Here is an 18,644-nt window from a genome sequence, read left to right as displayed (position 1 = left end):
GAGAAAGATTTTTCTAACCTTCAATCATACTAGAATTAACTATTGGATCCACTTTTCATTCAGATGTGAGTGGCCATTGTGGTTTACATTGATGTTTACAGAAGTCTTTGATTTCTTGTTAGGCCTTTTGTGTCCGTATATTCATAAAACATCTTGACTTTGGTATTCTTCCCCAGTTTAGAAAGGTCTGAGAACTAGTAGCTCTATCAGTAGAACATGTGGCCATAATCCCACATTAAATGGATACTAGAGATATCAAGAATCTTAGCATGAGAATAGAATAAGTAGCAACCCTCCTAAGCAAGAAACTGCCTCAGAAGAAAGGAAGGTACTTGACTCCACTTTTGCCTTCGACTCTACATTCCCAGCTGGCTAAGTGGAACTTTATGTCTGCACCTGTTGCCCAGAACTTTCTAACACCATTCCTCTATAATATGTTTAAGTTGGTCTCAAGAAATTCTGTTGAAAATCATAGACATAGGGAGTTCAATGAGTATAAAGTGCCCTTTGAGGCCTCCATGTCGGTACACTGCGACTTGGCACGTCCCTTCCTAGCCTAGATCCTGGAACATTAGGGCTAATGTTCTTCTAATAATTCACATATTTATCACTGAATGAAACAGGCCCACTACATAGGTCTCTTTTTCAAAGTAGATAACTTTAATCTGATCCCATTTGTCATCCCTTAAAGTTTTTCACTGAGACCAACAGTTGTTCCACAGTGCTCCTGGATCAGTGATTCTCCAGCAGGGTGATTAAGAATGACTGGGCAGACTGTATTTTAAAAAATAAATTCCTTCCCTGTCATCCTTGATGCTGCATTCTTTAGTTCACAATTTGAGAAACACTGCTTTAGGGAATTTAATAGTAAAAAACATTTGCTAACTTTTTGTCTCAGATGTATCTTGTGAAGAGTACTTTAATGTCTCCTTTCTATCTTGTTACTAGGTGTGAAGATATGTGATGTGTATAATGCTGTCATGGATGTGGTTAAAAAGCAGAAGCCAGAGCTGCTGAACAAAATCACCAAAAATCTAGGGTATGTAATAGTATGTATTGTCAGTGAGTCAGTTTTTATGACTGGCAGTCATCAATCTATATTTAGAACAATTAGGGCCGGGGATTTAGCTCAGTGGTTCCGCCGCCTGCCTCACAATTGCAAGGACCCGAGTTTGATCCCCGGTACCAAAAAAAAAAAGAAAGAAAGAAAGAAAACAGTCTCTGCAAAGGGTACTGTTGGTAGAACAATTGATTGATTTTTGCCCTTTGTTTTTTGTTTTGTTTTGTTTTTTCATTTTTGGTTTTTTTCCAGTACCGGGGGTTGAACTCAGGACTTGGTCCTTGCCAGGCAGGCATGGTGCCACTGAGCTACATCCCCGGCCCGATTTTGCCTGTGTTTATGGACTAGCACACTTAACTGTATACTAAGCATGTGGTTTTATCAGAGAACGTGGGAAAGATTAAAATTCTCCCAGGTGTATGGGGTAGAGATTTTTTTTTTAGCCAATATCGTATTTCAGCCAATAGCTATTCCAGGATCAAATTAGCTCACATTTGCAAATTAAAATACTCTAGGATGTGTTAATGTTTTATTTCAAGTTTTTATTTAATCCAGTGTTTCTTAAATTTATTTACCCTTGAACACTGAGAAATACCTGATTACATGTTACAGAACCGAGGACATTTTGGGAAACAAAGCTTCAGGAGTTTCTTTAGATGGAAACTAGTCTGGAGTATATAGTTTCTTTCTGGACTTCTCTGATGTTTTATGAATTTTTCATGTTCCACTAAAAATTGCCTCTTTTAATTCAGTTATTACTGTTTTGGTAATATTTCTCAACAGTCTCTTGCTAAGCAAAACTATTTTTAGGAAAACTCCTAATTTGATTTCATGATTAAAATTTAAACATTGGTAAATATGCTAAAATAAAGTTTTTATATGATAAATAATACATGGGATAATCAGGAAATTATTTTTCATTATGGAATTTTACAACTTATTTAGAGGCCAAAGATTATTTTTGAGTCCTCTTTGACTGATCAGCAGGAGCAGATCACTTCAGGATGTTTGCCTGCTTTATCTTAAAAATTGAAGTAAGGATTAAGGATCTCTGATCCCTTGGTAGAGTGCTTCCCTTGCCAGTTCAAGACTGGGTTCATTCCCTGGCACCCAAAGAATACTGAAGTGGATATATTATACTTGGTCCATGCTAGAGAAATTTTAGCCTATTGCTGCATTTCTCTTTGTTTCTTTTCAGATTTGGAATGGGAATTGAATTCCGTGAAGGCTCTCTAGTAATCAATAGTAAAAATCAATACAAACTGAAGAAAGGTAAGTTTTGCATGCTTGTAGTAAGAAAATACTGTTTTGTTTTGTTTTGCTTTGTTTTTTGATACCGGGGATTGAACTTGGGACCTTGTGCTTTCGAGGCAGGTGGCAGAACCGCTGAGCTAAATCCCCAGCCCTGTTTTGCTTTGTTTTGTTTTGATTTTGGTACCGGGGATCAAACTCAGGACTTTGCACTTGAAAGGCAGGTGCGGTGCCACTGAGCTAAATCCCTGACCCAAGAAAATACTGTTTTGTCCCTTTTTCTCTATATGTCTTAGTATTTTCCATCCTTTCATAACCACAGACTGGTCCCTGTTTGACAATTTTAGGAATGGTTTTCAGCATCAATTTGGGATTCTCTGACCTGACTAACAAGGAGGGGAAAAAACCAGAAGAGAAAACTTATGCTCTATTCATTGGTGACACCGTGCTTGTGGATGAGGTATATGTTCCCTCTTAAACCCTCTGTGTTTGTTAACTGACTTTTGGTGCACATTTTGTTGTTGTTGTGTTATTTTTGTGGTTTTTGTTTTTGTTTTTTTGGTACTGGGGATCTTAACTCGGGACCTTGCGCTTGTGAGGCAGGCAGTGGCACCACTGAGCTAAATCCCTGGCCCTGTTTTTTGTTTTTTTGAGACAGGGTCTCACTATGTAGTTCAAACTGGCCTTGAACTCACTGTGTAGCCCAGGCTGGCCTCAGCCTTCCAAGTGCTGAGATCACAGGTGTGAGATAACACATCTGGCTGTTACACATTTTAGATCTTATGTTTTTTTCTTACTTTGTTAAATGCTAGCTAAGGGGAGAGTTGCATGAGCTAGCCTGAACTAATACAGCTGGGAATAGAAATCATGGCCCAGATACCAGGAATGATTAAAACCAAGCTGCTTATACCTTGATAATGTTAATATCTGGAACTAATTTGGACAACAAGTTATTTAAAAATTTTTAGCCAGGAGTGATGATCCACACCTGTCATCCCAGCACTTGGGAGGCTGAGGCAAGAGGATCGTTGTGAATTCAAGGCCAGCCTGGGCTACACGGCTGAACTACATACCTTTTCTCAATAAAAGAAAACTTAAGTGTCAGATTTCTTATTCATATGTCATATGCATTCACTTAAAATGTATAGGGTTTTGTTTTGTTTTGAGATAGGGTCTTGCTTTTAGTTCAGCCTGGCCTTGAACTCACTGTGTAGCCCCCCTGGCTTCGAATTCACAGCAGTCCTTCCTCAGCCTCCCAAGTGCTGGGATTACAGGCATGCACCACCACACCAGGTGTAAAATGTATAATGTTTTAAATGTACAATGTAGTCATTTTTAATATATTCACAGTTGTGTGACCAACACCACAATTTAATTTTTGAACCTTGTATCGACTTGGGAGGAGACCCTGAAACTACTGGTAGTTAATCCCTATTTTCTCCTTTCCCCTTCAGGTCCTTTAGGCTTAGGCAGCAACTGTATATCTAACGATTTGCTTGTTTTGGACAGTTAGGTAAATGCAATCAGATAGTGTGCAGTCTTTTGTGATTGCCTTCTTTCACTTAGAAGGAATTGATTTTTAATAACAATGGCAAATGTTTTTATTATAAGCTAAGCACTTTTACATACTGACTCATTAATCTTTACAGTTGCACTATGAAGTGTAGATACTCTTCCTCTCCTCAAACCACAGATAAAGGAACTGAAGGTATAGAGAAGTTTAAGTTTAACCTGCTAAGTGTGAGAATGTAACCGAGTCAGGTTTCAAATCAACCTTGTGTTCTTCACCATTGCCCTGATGTTGCTTCTCAAATTATAGTTCTTTTTTTTTTTTTTGCTACTGGGGATCGAACTCGGGTCCTTGCACTTGCGCAACAGGTGGTGAAACCACTGAGCTAAATCCCTGGCCCTCAAATTATAGTTCTTAGTGAGGGACTAGAAAGATGAAAGCTGTATTTAGTTAATGTCAAATATTGTATTTTAGAATTCAGAAGATGCTAAGCATTGCCCAGCTATATAGTAGTTTGAAAGTGAAAGTGCTTCATTTAAGTTTGATGTTGAATTCCTCATTTTATTCTAGGATGGCCCTGCTACAGTTCTTACTTCTGTGAAGAAGAAAGTAAAGAATGTGGGGATTTTCCTCAAGGTAGGTTGAAGGTAAAAAAATACTGCAGGAATTTCATTACAACAAAGAAGTTAGACAGGACTGATTAAAAAGCTAAATTTAATTTTTTTCTTACGACTTTTACCCACAGAATGAAGACGAGGAAGAAGAGGAAGAGGAGAAAGATGAAGCAGAAGACCTTCTAGGAAGAGGTTCTCGGGCAGCGTTACTTACAGAAAGAACACGAGTAAGTTTACTGTTGTTTTAAATTATATTGATTCATCGTATGGTCCATGTGTTTTGGTAACTTGGGTTCTCCCCTAACTAGAATGAGATGACTGCAGAAGAGAAGCGAAGAGCACATCAGAAAGAACTGGCAGCTCAACTCAACGAGGAAGCAAAGAGGCGACTGACTGAACAGAAGGGAGAGCAGCAGATTCAGAAGTAAGAGCTTGCATTGAGCATTCAGATTGGCGCAGGGTTATTGTGTAACCACAGACTTTTCTCAAGTTTCATAATCCCATTCCAGGGCTCGAAAATCAAATGTGTCCTATAAAAACCCATCTCTGATGCCTAAGGAACCACATATTCGGGAAATGAAGATCTATATTGATAAGAAGTATGAGACAGTAATAATGCCAGTGTTTGGCATTGCAACACCTTTTCACATTGCCACAATCAAGGTACTAATACTTGCTGCATCAGGTTTCATACAAACTGTATGTTAAAACTACTAGTTGTGCTTAACATAAATAATCTGTATCATTTCACTCTGCTTCTTCACACTCTCCATTTCTCAGTTCCCTGGCTTTCTCCTCGCCCCCTTATCTCCTACTATCATTTTCCTTCCAGTTTTCCTTTTGTAAAAATGCTACTCTAGGAATAAAATTTGTATATCTTTTCTTGAATTTTATTTATTTTATTTATTTATTTACTTACTTAGTACTGGGGGTCCAACTCAGGATCATGTGCTTTCGAGACAGATGCAGTGCCACTGAGCTAAATCTCTGGCCCTATTTAAGTATTTATTAACCAGTAGTATGCATGGTACTAATTACTTTTAAGAATTCAGTGATTCCTCGTTTTGTTTTGTTTTTCTCTTCAGTACTGGAAATTGAATGCAAGGCCTTTGCAGTGAACTACATGCCCATCATTTTTTTTAGACAAGAGCTGGGTATGATGGTGCAAGCCTATAATCCCAGTGCTTGGGTGGCTGAGGCAGGAGGATTGCCACAAATTCATGACCAGCCTGAAATAATATAGTGAGGCCCTGTCTCCAAAAAACCCCAAATAAATAAATTTTGAAATAGGGTCTCACTAAGATTCCTGGGCTAAACTTGAACTTGCTATCTTCCTGCCCCAGCCTCCCAGAGTGCTGGGATTATAGGTGTCCGACAACCACATCCAGCTAATTCCATGATTCTTGGGCCAGGGATGTAGCTCAGTGAAAACGCACTTGATCAGGATGCACTAGGCCCTGGCTTCCATCCCAAGCTGAAGGGGTAGGGGGATTTATTGATTCTTCTGGGAGATAGACATTCAGGTAAACTAGTTGGGTGGGCTGGCACATGCTTGTAATCCCAGCACTCTGAGAGGCCAAGACAGAAGCATCACAAATTCGAGCCCAGCCTAGACAATTTAGTGAGACTCTTGTCTCAAAATTTAAAAAAACAGTTGGAGAAGTGCAAGGGCCAAGTTCAATCCCTGGTACCAAAAAAAACCCAATAAAAAACAGTTGGAGATGCAGCTCAGTGCAAAGACCCTGGTTCAGTCCCAAGTACCAATGAATCAATAAAGTATAGAATGGGCTAAATCAGTGATCTTGGCACATATACTTATAGTTCCAGCTACTCAAGAGGTTGAGAGTTCAAGGTCAGCCTGGGCAATTTAGTGACCATATCTCACAATTAAAAAAATAAAAATAAACAAAAATGTAAAAGTGTCTGGGGGGTATAGCTCAGTGGCAGATTCCTTACCTCACATGTGTGAGTGTTTTATTTATTTATTTATTTATTTTTTGGTATGGGAGATCGAAACTGGGACCTTGCGCTTGCAAGGCAGGCACCAGAACCACTGAGCTAAATCCCCAGCCCCCACATGTGTGAGTGTTGAGTCCCTGATTTCAATCCCTAATTATACCCCCCTCATACCCCCAAAGCTAAATATGTTTATTTGGTTTTAGATTAAGGTTTACAGCTTAAACTCTCAAAAAGCAGTCCACCTATAACTCATTTAATATTTGCATCTCTGTACTTACTGTCTAGGGAAGAAACTTTCATTGTTTTCATGCTTTTTCTCTCTGAACAGAATATAAGTATGTCTGTAGAAGGAGATTATACTTACTTGCGAATCAACTTCTATTGCCCAGGCAGTGCTCTGGGCAGGAACGAAGGCAACATCTTTCCTAACCCTGAAGCCACTTTTGTCAAGGAAATGTGAGTCCCCAGAAAAACTCCAAATCGCTGCTGGCTGGTGTGGTAATCTCAGGAACATTTCACTCTCTGGGCTCTGCCCTCCCCTGTGTAGTAAATACCAAAGCTTCCTTCAGGGGCCCATTTTTAGGATTTGTTTTGCTGACTTTGTACTATTTTGAGGATAGACCTCGATTTTGAATCCTCATGAGAATGTTTTATACTTACTACACATATTTTGCAATAGAATCTTCTAATAAAATGTGTATCACATTGGATTTTGTTCCTTCATGATGTGGAATGGGGTAGAATTAAGGGATGTTATGCAAGATTTGAAAAATAAGTGTGATTTCTTTCAGTCCCAGTAAGTTAGCTATGATCTCCATTTTATAGAGAAGAAGAGGAAATTTTTTACACCTTTTCAAATATTCTCACCATTCTCTTAAGAGGCCTTAAGCCAGTTGTAAAATACAGTGATGGGTTACAGGTTACCTGGCCTGGTAAATAAACTTTCACCCTACAGTACATACCGAGCTTCAAATATGAAAGCACCTGGAGAACAGACGGTACCAGCCTTGAACCTTCAGAATGCTTTCCGAATTATAAAAGAAGTACAGAAACGTTACAAGACTCGGGAAGCAGAAGAGAAAGAAAAGGAAGTGAGCCTTGAACACAGATGCATTTACATTTATTTGAAAAAAGATGTGTTTTGGGGAACAGGTAAAGATACATGAGGATTCACATTAATTTTCTTACCACTTAGGGCATCGTGAAACAAGACTCACTGGTGATCAATCTAAACCGGAGTAATCCCAAACTGAAGGATCTGTACATCCGCCCAAATATTGCCCAGAAGAGGATGCAAGGCTCCCTGGAGGCCCACGTCAATGGTGTGTACAAATGCTCTCGTGTACCCCGGCACATTTGCAGGAATAACAGGTCAGACAGTGCAGTAGGGCAAGAGGCCATGGGAAGGAATCTCCTTATGTTGCTGGTTGGTCAGAAGAAATACTTTGTACAGTTGATGGTGTTTCCTCTGAGCCTGATCAAATCATTCGGAAGAGATACAGTGCCTCTCAGTCTAGCCTGATGATACTGCCTGATTCTCTTCCCCAGGTTTCCGCTTCACTTCTGTTCGAGGAGACAAAGTGGATATTTTGTACAATAATATTAAACATGCTTTGTTCCAGCCCTGTGATGGAGAAATGATTATTGTCTTGCACTTTCACCTTAAGGTACATCCTTCTACTTAACTAGCTATGATTATGAGTTTTTGGGAAAAATGGTTAATGCTCTTTTTTTTTTAGCTTCTTAATAAAAGAGTGATGAGAAACATCAGTTGTCATACATGATCATCAAGAGGTTTGAATGTGTGTATAAAGTCCATAATACCTGGCATCCAGAAGGTGCTAAGCACGTCTTTCACTTTCATGTGGAATATAATGACAACCAAAACATAGATCTGCAAGTTCCTTTTCTGAAATTGAAAAGTTTTGCTTTAGTCAAAACTTGTTACCAGTATATTTTCTAAAACGAAACGTGTAGAGGCCCAAATTTTGATCGCTGCCATTTCCAACATAGGGGTTTTTATGTTTTTGTATTCTCTTTCTCATATCTTGCCTCTTTCTGTGTTAGTTGGCCTAAGTTTTCTGATGTCATTCTTGTTCTTCCTGCTTATGCCATCAGAATGCCATCATGTTTGGGAAGAAGCGACACACGGACGTGCAGTTCTACACAGAAGTGGGGGAGATCACCACAGACTTGGGGAAACACCAACACATGCATGACCGAGATGACCTCTATGCTGAGCAGGTCTGTGACATTCAGTTTTGTCTCTGTAGTGTAGTGAGGTAGGAGAGGTCCAGACCTGAGCTCAGGAATTGTATTTTATAAAAACTCATCTCTGTGTAAGAACAACTCAAATACCTGCTGAAGTGATGGAGTGCTATAGAGACTTAGTTTACAGATTCACCTTGATGGTTAAGGTATTGATGTCCTTCAATAACGTATACATATTTGCGTAAACATTTGTTTCATAATTAAGAGAAGTAAAGACTACAAAAGCACTTTGGACTTCTTCAGAGGAGGTACTGTTAACAGTACCATGAAGGCTATTATTAATATGTTTTCTCCCTCAGATGGAACGAGAAATGAGGCACAAACTGAAAACTGCCTTTAAAAATTTCATCGAGAAAGTAGAGGCTCTAACAAAGGAGGAACTGGAATTTGAAGTGCCTTTTCGGGACTTGGGGTAACATATTCCTTCTTCCTTTTAGCCATTTTTCCCTATGAGTATTAACGTTTGAGACTGCACTCTGAAAACTTGTAAGGGTTTGTGTGAGTGGCTGAGACCGAGAGGCTTCCTCTGGAGAGGAGTCTCCAGCAAGTCTGTGGAACTGTGTTTAGCCTGAGGAGAGGAAAGCAGTGTCATGTGTGATGAGCCCACTCCTCCTTTTCTTATTCTGTCAGATTTAATGGAGCTCCCTACAGGAGTACCTGCCTCCTTCAGCCCACTAGTAGTGCGCTGGTCAATGCTACAGAATGGGTGAGTTCTTCTTGGCTCCTTTTATTTATTTATTTTGTGTGGTACTGCGGATCGAACTCAGGTCCTTGCGCTTGTGGAGCAGGCAGCAAAACAACTGAGCTAAATCCCCGGCCCAGCTCCTTTTATTAATTTGTTTTTATTTTTATTTATTTTTTAAATTTTTGTGGTTCTGCGGATCAAACCCAGGGACGCTGAATAAGCACACGCTCTGCCACAGAGCTATACCCACAGCCCACTTGCCTCCTGTTGAGTAAGAAAATTGTTAGAAAATAGAAAAGTGGAGGGTTAGTGTTTTGCTTCTAATTATTCTGGTTGTCACTTTTGATAATTAAATTAGACTGAAACTCATTAAACAGTCAGGAGTGGTGGAGCCACATCTGTAATCCCAGCACTCAGGAGACTGAGTTAAATTTTTTCACATAGTTTCCTTTAATTGATTCTCTTTAAAGGAAAATTTTGATCTCACAGATGATTTTATTGGGGTTCTTATTATTTCATGCTACTTTGGTTTTTCAAAAACGTAAAAAAATAGCTTAGTCTTTTGTGTCAATATTTAAATACTGAAAGTATTTAAAAGAAAGTAGTTCTATGATGAGAATAATGATCCAGTTCTATCTTACAGCCACCTTTTGTGGTGACATTAGATGAAGTGGAGTTGATCCATTTTGAGAGAGTCCAGTTTCACCTGAAGAACTTTGATATGGTAATTGTCTACAAGGACTATAGCAAGAAAGTGACAATGATCAATGCCATTCCTGTAGCCTCTCTTGACCCCATCAAGGAATGGTTGAAGTAAGTAAATGTCTCTGTAACCTCTTATTTACCCCAAAACCCCTTTATCAAATAACTGAAGTGTGGTGTGTTATACATAAATCCATTGACAGTTCATTGCAGTGGCTTGTGCTTGTAGAGCTACTCCTTAGGAAAGTGACAAAGGAGGCACTTGCCTGCTGGACTTTGGGGTCAGCCCAAGCAACATATCAAGACCCTGTCTCTTAAAAAAAAAAACTCACGTGGCAGGAGGATCATGAGTTTAAGACCAGCCTGGGCTACACCGTGAGACCCAGTGTCAAAAAACAAAAATTTGGGGAATCTGTTATATAAGGGGTTTCACTTTTTCCTGAATACCAAATAGTAGTTTATGGATACTTAACAAGGAGAAAAATCATTAAGTGTTTTTATAGTACTTGATACATGTATAAGAGGTATACACATACAAAATAATTTATTTGCAAAAACAGGGCACGTATTTTGTTTTTACTGAAAGATGAAAAAATTTGTTTGTTTAAGAATACAGGAGGGTGAGAGAGAAGGCCACATTCCAGGTTGAGACTCTGAAAATAACCCATTCCTGCCTCTGTTGCTAGACTTGCACTGTGCAGTGGAGAATTCTCAGTTGTGATTTTTCAAAATCTGGGTTTGGATTCTTGGAGCAGCTGAATTGCTATTTCTCAGCACTCTGTTTTCCAGCACTGGAGATTTGAAGGTGGAAAAACTCACAGTGGTTAGGAACTTCTTTCAGGAGGTTGCCAGAAGTCAGGAGAAAGAGCTACATGTTGTTACTAAATGCAGGACCCCAGTATTTAACAAACCCAAGGCTTCTGATCCTCAACAAGTTCTTGCTGTCCTCATGGCTTCCAGTCAAAGGAGTCAATCCTGTGAGGGTTCAGGCTCCTCACAGGACGCACAGTTCTCTCACTTCCTGCAAAATGTGCTCCTAAATGTCAAGTTATATAAGTTGGTGTCATTTCTGCTCCACAAGTGTCAAAAGAAGGAGCAGTTCACCATGAAAGAAATGCTGCAGGTTCTGCCCCATGATTACCGTAACAACTTCCCTCTGAACTTTTGGGAACTCTGGGCTTTGGCATTAAAATCAGGAAAGTGAATTACTCTGGCAATACATACGAGCTAGTCCCCACTTTGGGTCTTACATACAGTGGGATACTAGATGATGATGCTGACAGAATCATTCTCAAAATCGACATCATTATATTCGGCCTGTCTCTAATCTTCATAGAGGGCAACTGTATCAGGAGAACCTAACTGAAAAAGTGAAAAGGTGGGACAGGTTAGCTCAGTCTGAGCGTACTTATTTTGAGGAAGCCTGGAAATTCATCACTGAGGATTTAGTACGGGAAGAGTACCTGATGTACCAGCAGATTCCTAACAGTGATCCTGCTCGCTATGAGTTCCTGTGGGGTCCAAGGGCCCATGCTGAAACCAGCAAGATGAAACTCCTAGTTCATATGGCCCATCTTAATGGAACAGATCCGAAGTCTTACCCAGAACTATATGAAGAGGCTTTGGAGGCAGAACTATGTATAAAGCCGGGGTTCCTGAGAAACGGGATATTGCCCAAAGGTGTCAGTGAATTTGTTCCCTCCCGAGAGGAAATGAGGCCCATTTTCAGTCTCTGTGGAGAGCAGGCAGTTTTCTAAGTAGAGAAGGGCCAGGGGAGAGGGGTAAAATAACATGCATAACATCTTGTTGTCTCTTCTACTTGGGTTATTTGGAAATTGACGGGTTTTCTTTATGGTTTTTTGAAGTATTGGACCTTTTTGGGGGAGACTGAAGTAGCTTGCATATTTATTGAATGGTATTGATCTCCTGTGTATTTTTAGTTTTGTGATGTTGATATTTGTGTTTTCTGATGGGAATGTGATTTTTCTGTGACATTGATCACAAATGGAGTGCCTTTTCCATTCAAATGTAACAGTCTTTCCTGTCTTATCATACAAACAGAAAAACTATTCAATTTATTTATGATAAAATGGAAGTGGAATAGGAATTTCCTTGAAAATTGTAAGTTTACACCAAGTTAGAAGGACCCTAGAAAAAGTGATAAGGATGAAAATCAAATATTGGCTGCTTCTTATTTCTTTTCCCCTGTTGATCTATACTATTAAACATATTTATTGCAAAAAAAAAAAAAAAAAAAGAATACAAAGCTGGTGCGTGTGGTGATATATGTAACCTCTATACTCGGCGGGGCTAACACAGGAGAATCAACAGGAATTCAAGGCCAGTCTGAGCTATATAAGTCCAAGGCCAACCTGGAATGTGTATAGCAAAACCCTGTCACTGCCCCCTCCATCCAATGTAATTAATATTTGTGTGTGTGTGTGTGTGTGTAAAATCTTTACTCAAACTAATACAAATTCTCATGGATGTAATAGAACCATAATAAATAGGAAGTGTCATTCCCTAAGTGATGTTTTCAGTGGCCACAAATAGTTTGCTCTGCTCTTCCTCGCCTTCTCATTATCCAGGGTGGGAAGGGATTATAAATGTTTATCTTGGGCCTGGGATTTAGTTCAGTGGTTTCGCTGCCTGTTGCGCAAGCGCAAGGACCCGAGTTCAATTCCTGGTACCAAAAAAATATATATATATATATCTTTACAGAGCTTAGGTATAAACTATAAGAAAATAGAAATCTATGGTTTCCATAAGGATTTTCCTAAGAAATACATGCAAATAAGTGATGGAGGGTCAGAAATGTTACGTATAAATACATATGACCTTTAAATTAGCTTTCCTGGGGACAATTTACACATAATAAGATTAACCAATTTATATGATGAGTTTTAGTGAATATGTACAGTCTGATAGCCACCATCACAATCAGGGCATAGGAGGTTTCTGTCAGTCTAAAAGATCTTTATGCCCTCTGGAGTCAGTCTCTCCCCTTATCACTGAGTTCTGTCACCACACATTTTGCCTCTTCTAGAATTTTGTGTAATGAAATGACACAGTATGTGATCTTTCATATCTCGCATTCTTCACTTAGCATGCTTTTGAAATTCCTCTAATATGTGCTTTAGTACTCTTCCTTTTTTTTCCTGTACCGGGGATTGAACTCAAGACCTTGCACTTGTGGGGAGGTGCGGCGCCACTGAGCTAAATCCCCGGCCCTCTGTTCCTTTTTATTATAGAATTGTAGTCTATTATCTGGATAGTCCGTACTTTACAAATTTCCCAATTAATAAACATTTTGGTTATTTCTATTTGGGCTACGAATAGCTTCTATAAACTTTACATACAGTATCTGTATGGATATATGAACTTATTTTTATTAGGTAATAGGCCTTAGAATGGAATTATGGGGTCATAGGCTCAAGTGTGTGTGATGATCAGACAGGGCCTCACTATGTAGTTCAGGCTGGCCGTGAATTCATTTTGTAGCCTAGGCTTGCCTCAAACTCACAGTGATCCTCCTGCCTCACCTTCCCAATTAAGTGTATAATTAAGAAATTTCCAAACCATTTTCCAGTGTGGCTGGAAAATCGGCAGTTTATGAGAGTTGATATTCATTCCCCCCAGCACTTGGTGGTGTTGATCTTTTTATAGTAGCTGTTGTAGTCAGAGTATACTGCAAAGTCCCATTGTGGTTTCAGTTTTCATTTCTCTGATGGCAAATGATATTGAGTGCCATTTCATATGCTTATTTGCCATTCTTTGATGACATACCTGTTCATATTTCTTGCCTATTTTAAAAATGAGATAGCTTATTTGAGTTTTAAGAATTTTTTAGTCTGGATAAGTATGATTTTACATTTAAGTATGATTTTTCTTTTACATTATTTTTCTTTGTATCTCCATTTTCTTTTTTGTTTGTTTGTTTTTAGGGGTTTTTTTTGACACAGTGTCCTGCCTTGTAGTCCAGGCTGACCTTGAATTCACTGTGTAGCCTAGGCTGGCCTTGAACTCATAGTGGTTCTCCTGCCTAGGCCTCCCAAGAGCTGGGATTATAGGAGTGGCTCATCTCCATTTTCTTATGTGTCTTTTGAGGGCCTGAAGTTTAAAATTGTGATGAAATCTATTTTATCAACTGGTTTTTTAAATGTGTTTTATGCTTTTTATCCCCTATCTTACAAATTTTGTCTAACCTAATGTAATAAAATTGTTTTCTCTGAGTTGTATAGGTTTAGGTTTTATATTTATCTCTGTGATCTTGTTTCAGGTTAAATTATTACTGTGATATAAGGTTGAAGGTTCATGCTTTTCATATAAATAGCCGCTTGTCCTAGGGTCACTTATTGAAAATATTTCTTCTCCATTGAGTTACCTTTGCATCTTTGTCAAAGTGATGAACTCAGTTCATCATGTAACAGAATCTTTCTGAATCTATACTCTGTTCCATTGATTCAAGAGCTGATCAAAAAAATGCAGTGTGTGTTTAAATTTTTAAAATATATTACAATAAAAGACACTGCCATTAATCTCCCTCAAAATACTTCCTCTGCTTTCAGCACATTTATTCTTGCCATTTGTGGCGAGAGGGTGAGACAGGGTTTCACTGTGTAGTTTGGGTTGGCTTTAAAATTACTGTATAGCCCATGCTGGCCTCGAACTTGGAGTAATCCTTCCTCAGCTTCCGAGTACTCAGATTACAGACCTGTGCCACCACTCCTGCTTCTTGCCACTTCTAAAGCAGTTCCAGAAATTCTCTTTTGTGAGTGTCTTTAAGAGGTATTATCAAAAACATGGTGAATTCTTTTGCTGGGGCCATCCAACAGAAGGACTTATTTTGTGTCCTTACGCACTGGTTGTGGTACCATGTGATTGGTTTGTCCCTGAGTCACTATGACCATGAAAGATCAATGTTTTGGTTTTTTTGGTACTGGGGATCGAACTCGGAACCTTGTGCTTGCAAGGCAGGGGCCAGCACCAACTGAGCTAAATCCCTGGCCCCAAGATTAACGTTTTGTATTGATTCAAGACATTAAGGCAGCCATGACAGCACAACTAAATACACAGAATAACGAGAACATTCAGAACATGCTTTAGAAACTGGCAGGAACAATGGAACAAGTGTGTTGGAAGTGAGAGATTAATAGCAGTGTGTCGTTTGCTATGATAAATTTTTAAAATTTAAATATTCACCATATTTTTTGATGACACCTCATACATGTCTGTCATTATACCCCTACCACCATAGTGTTTTGGCTTGGTTTGGTTCTTTGAGACAGGGTATTGCTGTGTAATTCAGGCTGGACTTGAACTCACCGTATAGCCTAGGCTGGCCTCTAACTTGGCTCAAATTACTGACCTCTAACTTGGAGCAATCCTCCTGCCTCAGCCTCCCAAGTGCTGGGATTACAAGCATGCACCATCATGCCTTGTTAGTACTGCACTCTTTTAACTTCAAAGTAAACTTCAAATCACACAGTGTAAATACACCAATTTTGTTCGTGTATAAAATTGTTTTGGCCTTTCTAGTAAATTTTAGACTCAACTTCATTTTTTTCAGAAAGTTGTGCTGCAATATTGATAGTTTCTCTTAAATTTGTATGTTAATTTGAGGAGAACATCACAATAAAGTTGAATGTTCCAGTCTATGAACATGGGGTATCTCGCCATTATTTAGCTCTTTTTAGTTTCTTTCAGCAGTGTTTTATGGTTTACAATGTTCAGTTCTTGCCTGTATTTGGTTAAATTTATCCCTAAATACTTTAGACTTTTCCAAGTGATTGTAAATTGTATTTATCTATTTCTTTCTCTTTTTTTTTTTGGTATTTATTTCTAACAGAGAAGTACAAAGTCTTGAATGTTGACTATATCATTCTGCAAACTTGTTAAACTCACTAGATCTAGTTACTTTTACAGGTTGTGTAAGATTTCTCCTATATATGCAGTCAGGTTGTCTACAGATAATTTTTACTTCCTCCTTTATAATCTCTGCTCATTTCTTTTTCTTGCTTTATTGCACTGTCTAGGATCTCTAATCCCATGCCAAATAGCAGTTGTCAATGTGGATGTCCTTGTCTTTGATCTTGTAGGGAAAGAATATAATCTTTGACTATTTAATAGGATAGTAGCTGTAGAACTTTTTTTTTTAATATCCTCTTAATCAGCTAAAGTCCTACTTTACTGAGAATTTTGTTTTGTTTTGTTTTTAATCATAAATGTAGCTGAGTATGATGATGCATGCTTATAATCCCAGCACTAAGAGGCCGAGGCAAGAGGATCACTATGAGTTCAAGGTCAGCCTGACCTACATAGTGAGTTTAAGGCCAGCCTGAACTACGTGCAAGGGCTAATCTCAAAGAAAAAAAAAAAAGAATGTTTCCAGAGTGTTGAATTCCTTTCAGAGTATCTTCCCTGCTCTGGTAGTTAAACTTTGCAACTTTGAAACTGGCTAGGGAAAATGATTGGATAGAAAATATTATTCTGTGCATTTATCCCTGACCTACAAATATGAAATAAAATAAAAACATAAATGAATTTTGAATTTTTCAGATGCTTTTTCTGACTGTTCTAGGTGATATATTTTTTCTTCTATCATTTTTGGATGGTAAATTACATTCATTGCTTTTCAATTTTAAGCCAGCTTTGCTTTCCCAGAATCACTCTTCCTTTGTGGTGATCTTTCACTCTTCATGTAGTCCTGGATCTGATACACTAATATTTTAGTAACAATATTGTTGAGGAGTTTTGCATCTGTGTTCGTGAGGAATATTTTTTATATTGTCTTGATCAGGTTGGTATCAGATTAATACTGGCCTCATAGAATAAGGTGCTCTTCAGTTTTCTAGGAGAGGATGTGTAGAATTGATACTGGTTTTTTCTTAAATGTTTAGCAGATATACCATTGAAGCTATCTGCTGGAGTTTTCCTTGTTAGATGGTTTCTAATTATAAATTCAATTTTTCAAATAGCTATAGGATCATTTAGGGTCATCTCCTTCTTGTTTGTGTCCTCTTTGTGGTGAGTCTGGCTAGAGTTTTATCAGTTTTCTTGACCCCTTGACCAGGGTATCAGAGCAATTACTTGGAAATTCTTTACATTGTTGATTTCTAAATTAATTCTCTGAAGGTTACAGAACATTTTTTGTATGATTTTATTTAGTCCCTTTAAATGTGTTGATACTTGAGTGATCCAGCACATTGTGTAAAAGAATTTTCTTTATATCTTTGAGTTGAATGAGTGTTCTACTGTTTTTGTGTGAAAACTACTGTAAATATCAAACTGATAGTGTTCAAGTCTTCTGTATTCTCTGTGGTGGTGGTGGTGGCAGTGATGGCAGTGGCGGCAGTGGCAGTGCTGCTGCTGCTGCTGCTACAGATTGAACTCAGGGCCTCCATGCTAAGCAAATACTCTGTCACTGAGCTACATCCCAGCTCAGTATGTAGGTAGCTACATACCAGCTACCTTATATGCTTTTCTATCAAAATTAAGATGATTTTGAAATCTGATGGTACAATTATTTCCTTATTTCTTTTTGTACTTCTGACAGATTTTGTTTCATGTATTTTGAAACTGTTAATGATAAACAGATGCTTAACCCTTTCACAATATAAAATTTTCCTTCCTTATTCCTAGTAACGTAGGTTGTCTCTTGCTGATCCAAAATACTTCAGTGGATATAAAACAAAAGTGAATTTTCAGATCCTACTCCCAAGATGTTTCATTTCTATGCAGATATTCTAGAACCTGAAAAATAATGGGAAATGCTTCTGGTGCCAACCATTTCAGATAAAGAATATTGAACCTATATTTCTTGTTCAAAATCTACTTGATGTGCTATTACTATAGATTTCCAGCTATATTTTCATAAGTGTTTGCATGGTATCTTTTTTCTCTTTTCACTTTGAACATACCTTATTTTCTGTTTTTTGTTGTGATAAGAATCAATTCCAAGCCATCACCCATTCTGGGCAAGTGACCTACCACTGAGCTACACCCCCAACCCCTCATCTTATTTTATATGTAAAGTGGGTTACTTGGAAACAACATATATTTAGGACTTATGTTTTTAAAATCCATTCTAGGAATGTCTACCTTTTAATTGGATAGCTGGAAATCATTTACATTTAATGTAATTATCAATATGGTTGAGTTTGAATCTACTGTCTTGCCATTTCCCATCTATTCTTTGACCTTTTCCTTTTTATACCTTGGTTTTGTTTTGTTTTGTTTTGTTGGTACTGGGGATTGAACTCGGGACCTTGTGCTTGCAAGGCAAGCGGCAGCACCACTGAGCTAAATCCCCAGCCCTATACCTTCTTTTAAAATTATTTTTATGATAGGATTTTTTACTTTATCTTTTACTAGCTGTACTCTGACTTTTTAAATGATTTTTAATGAGGCTTACCTATACATATACCAGTCAGCTTCAGACAGTAGCATGTCACAACAGTTGGAAGGTTCTTACGCTTCCATTTCTCGTTTGTCATGTTTTACTTATAATACATTATGCATCCTACACTTCACTATTTTAGCTTTAAAAGTAACCTTTTAATTTACAAGATAAGGGGGAAATCTTTATATTTA

General features: G+C 38.2%; 1 protein-coding gene and 1 non-coding gene across 2 annotated transcripts in view; both read left to right on the top strand.

The window, feature by feature from the left end:
• The window catches only part of Supt16h (SPT16 homolog, facilitates chromatin remodeling subunit), a 44,169-nt gene that overhangs the window by 19,116 nt on the left and 6,409 nt on the right, over positions 1-18,644 (top strand). Inside the window, exons 8-22 of the mRNA XM_004865047.4 lie at positions 949-1,039; positions 2,259-2,332; positions 2,659-2,771; positions 4,392-4,457; positions 4,567-4,662; positions 4,744-4,859; positions 4,945-5,098; positions 6,723-6,850; positions 7,350-7,485; positions 7,590-7,716; positions 7,943-8,061; positions 8,513-8,638; positions 8,965-9,077; positions 9,296-9,371; positions 9,994-10,163. Coding sequence (XP_004865104.1) covers positions 949-1,039; positions 2,259-2,332; positions 2,659-2,771; positions 4,392-4,457; positions 4,567-4,662; positions 4,744-4,859; positions 4,945-5,098; positions 6,723-6,850; positions 7,350-7,485; positions 7,590-7,716; positions 7,943-8,061; positions 8,513-8,638; positions 8,965-9,077; positions 9,296-9,371; positions 9,994-10,163 — 1,705 coding nt within the window. The remainder of the gene's footprint in view (positions 1-948; positions 1,040-2,258; positions 2,333-2,658; positions 2,772-4,391; positions 4,458-4,566; positions 4,663-4,743; positions 4,860-4,944; positions 5,099-6,722; positions 6,851-7,349; positions 7,486-7,589; positions 7,717-7,942; positions 8,062-8,512; positions 8,639-8,964; positions 9,078-9,295; positions 9,372-9,993; positions 10,164-18,644) is intronic.
• LOC147822310 (small nucleolar RNA SNORA36 family) lies at positions 16,438-16,568 on the top strand. Its single transcript, XR_015445821.1, has one exon. It is a non-coding gene; the product is annotated as a small nucleolar RNA SNORA36 family (small nucleolar RNA).

The sequence above is a fragment of the Heterocephalus glaber genome, unplaced genomic scaffold, assembly GCF_053883595.1.
Source record: "Heterocephalus glaber isolate CG9 unplaced genomic scaffold, H.glaber_assembly_v1.0 deba00001662, whole genome shotgun sequence".
Classification (NCBI taxonomy): Eukaryota; Metazoa; Chordata; class Mammalia; order Rodentia; family Bathyergidae; genus Heterocephalus; species Heterocephalus glaber.
The sequence above is the reverse complement of the archived record's forward strand: the minus strand, read 5'-3'. Positions and strand labels throughout refer to the sequence as shown.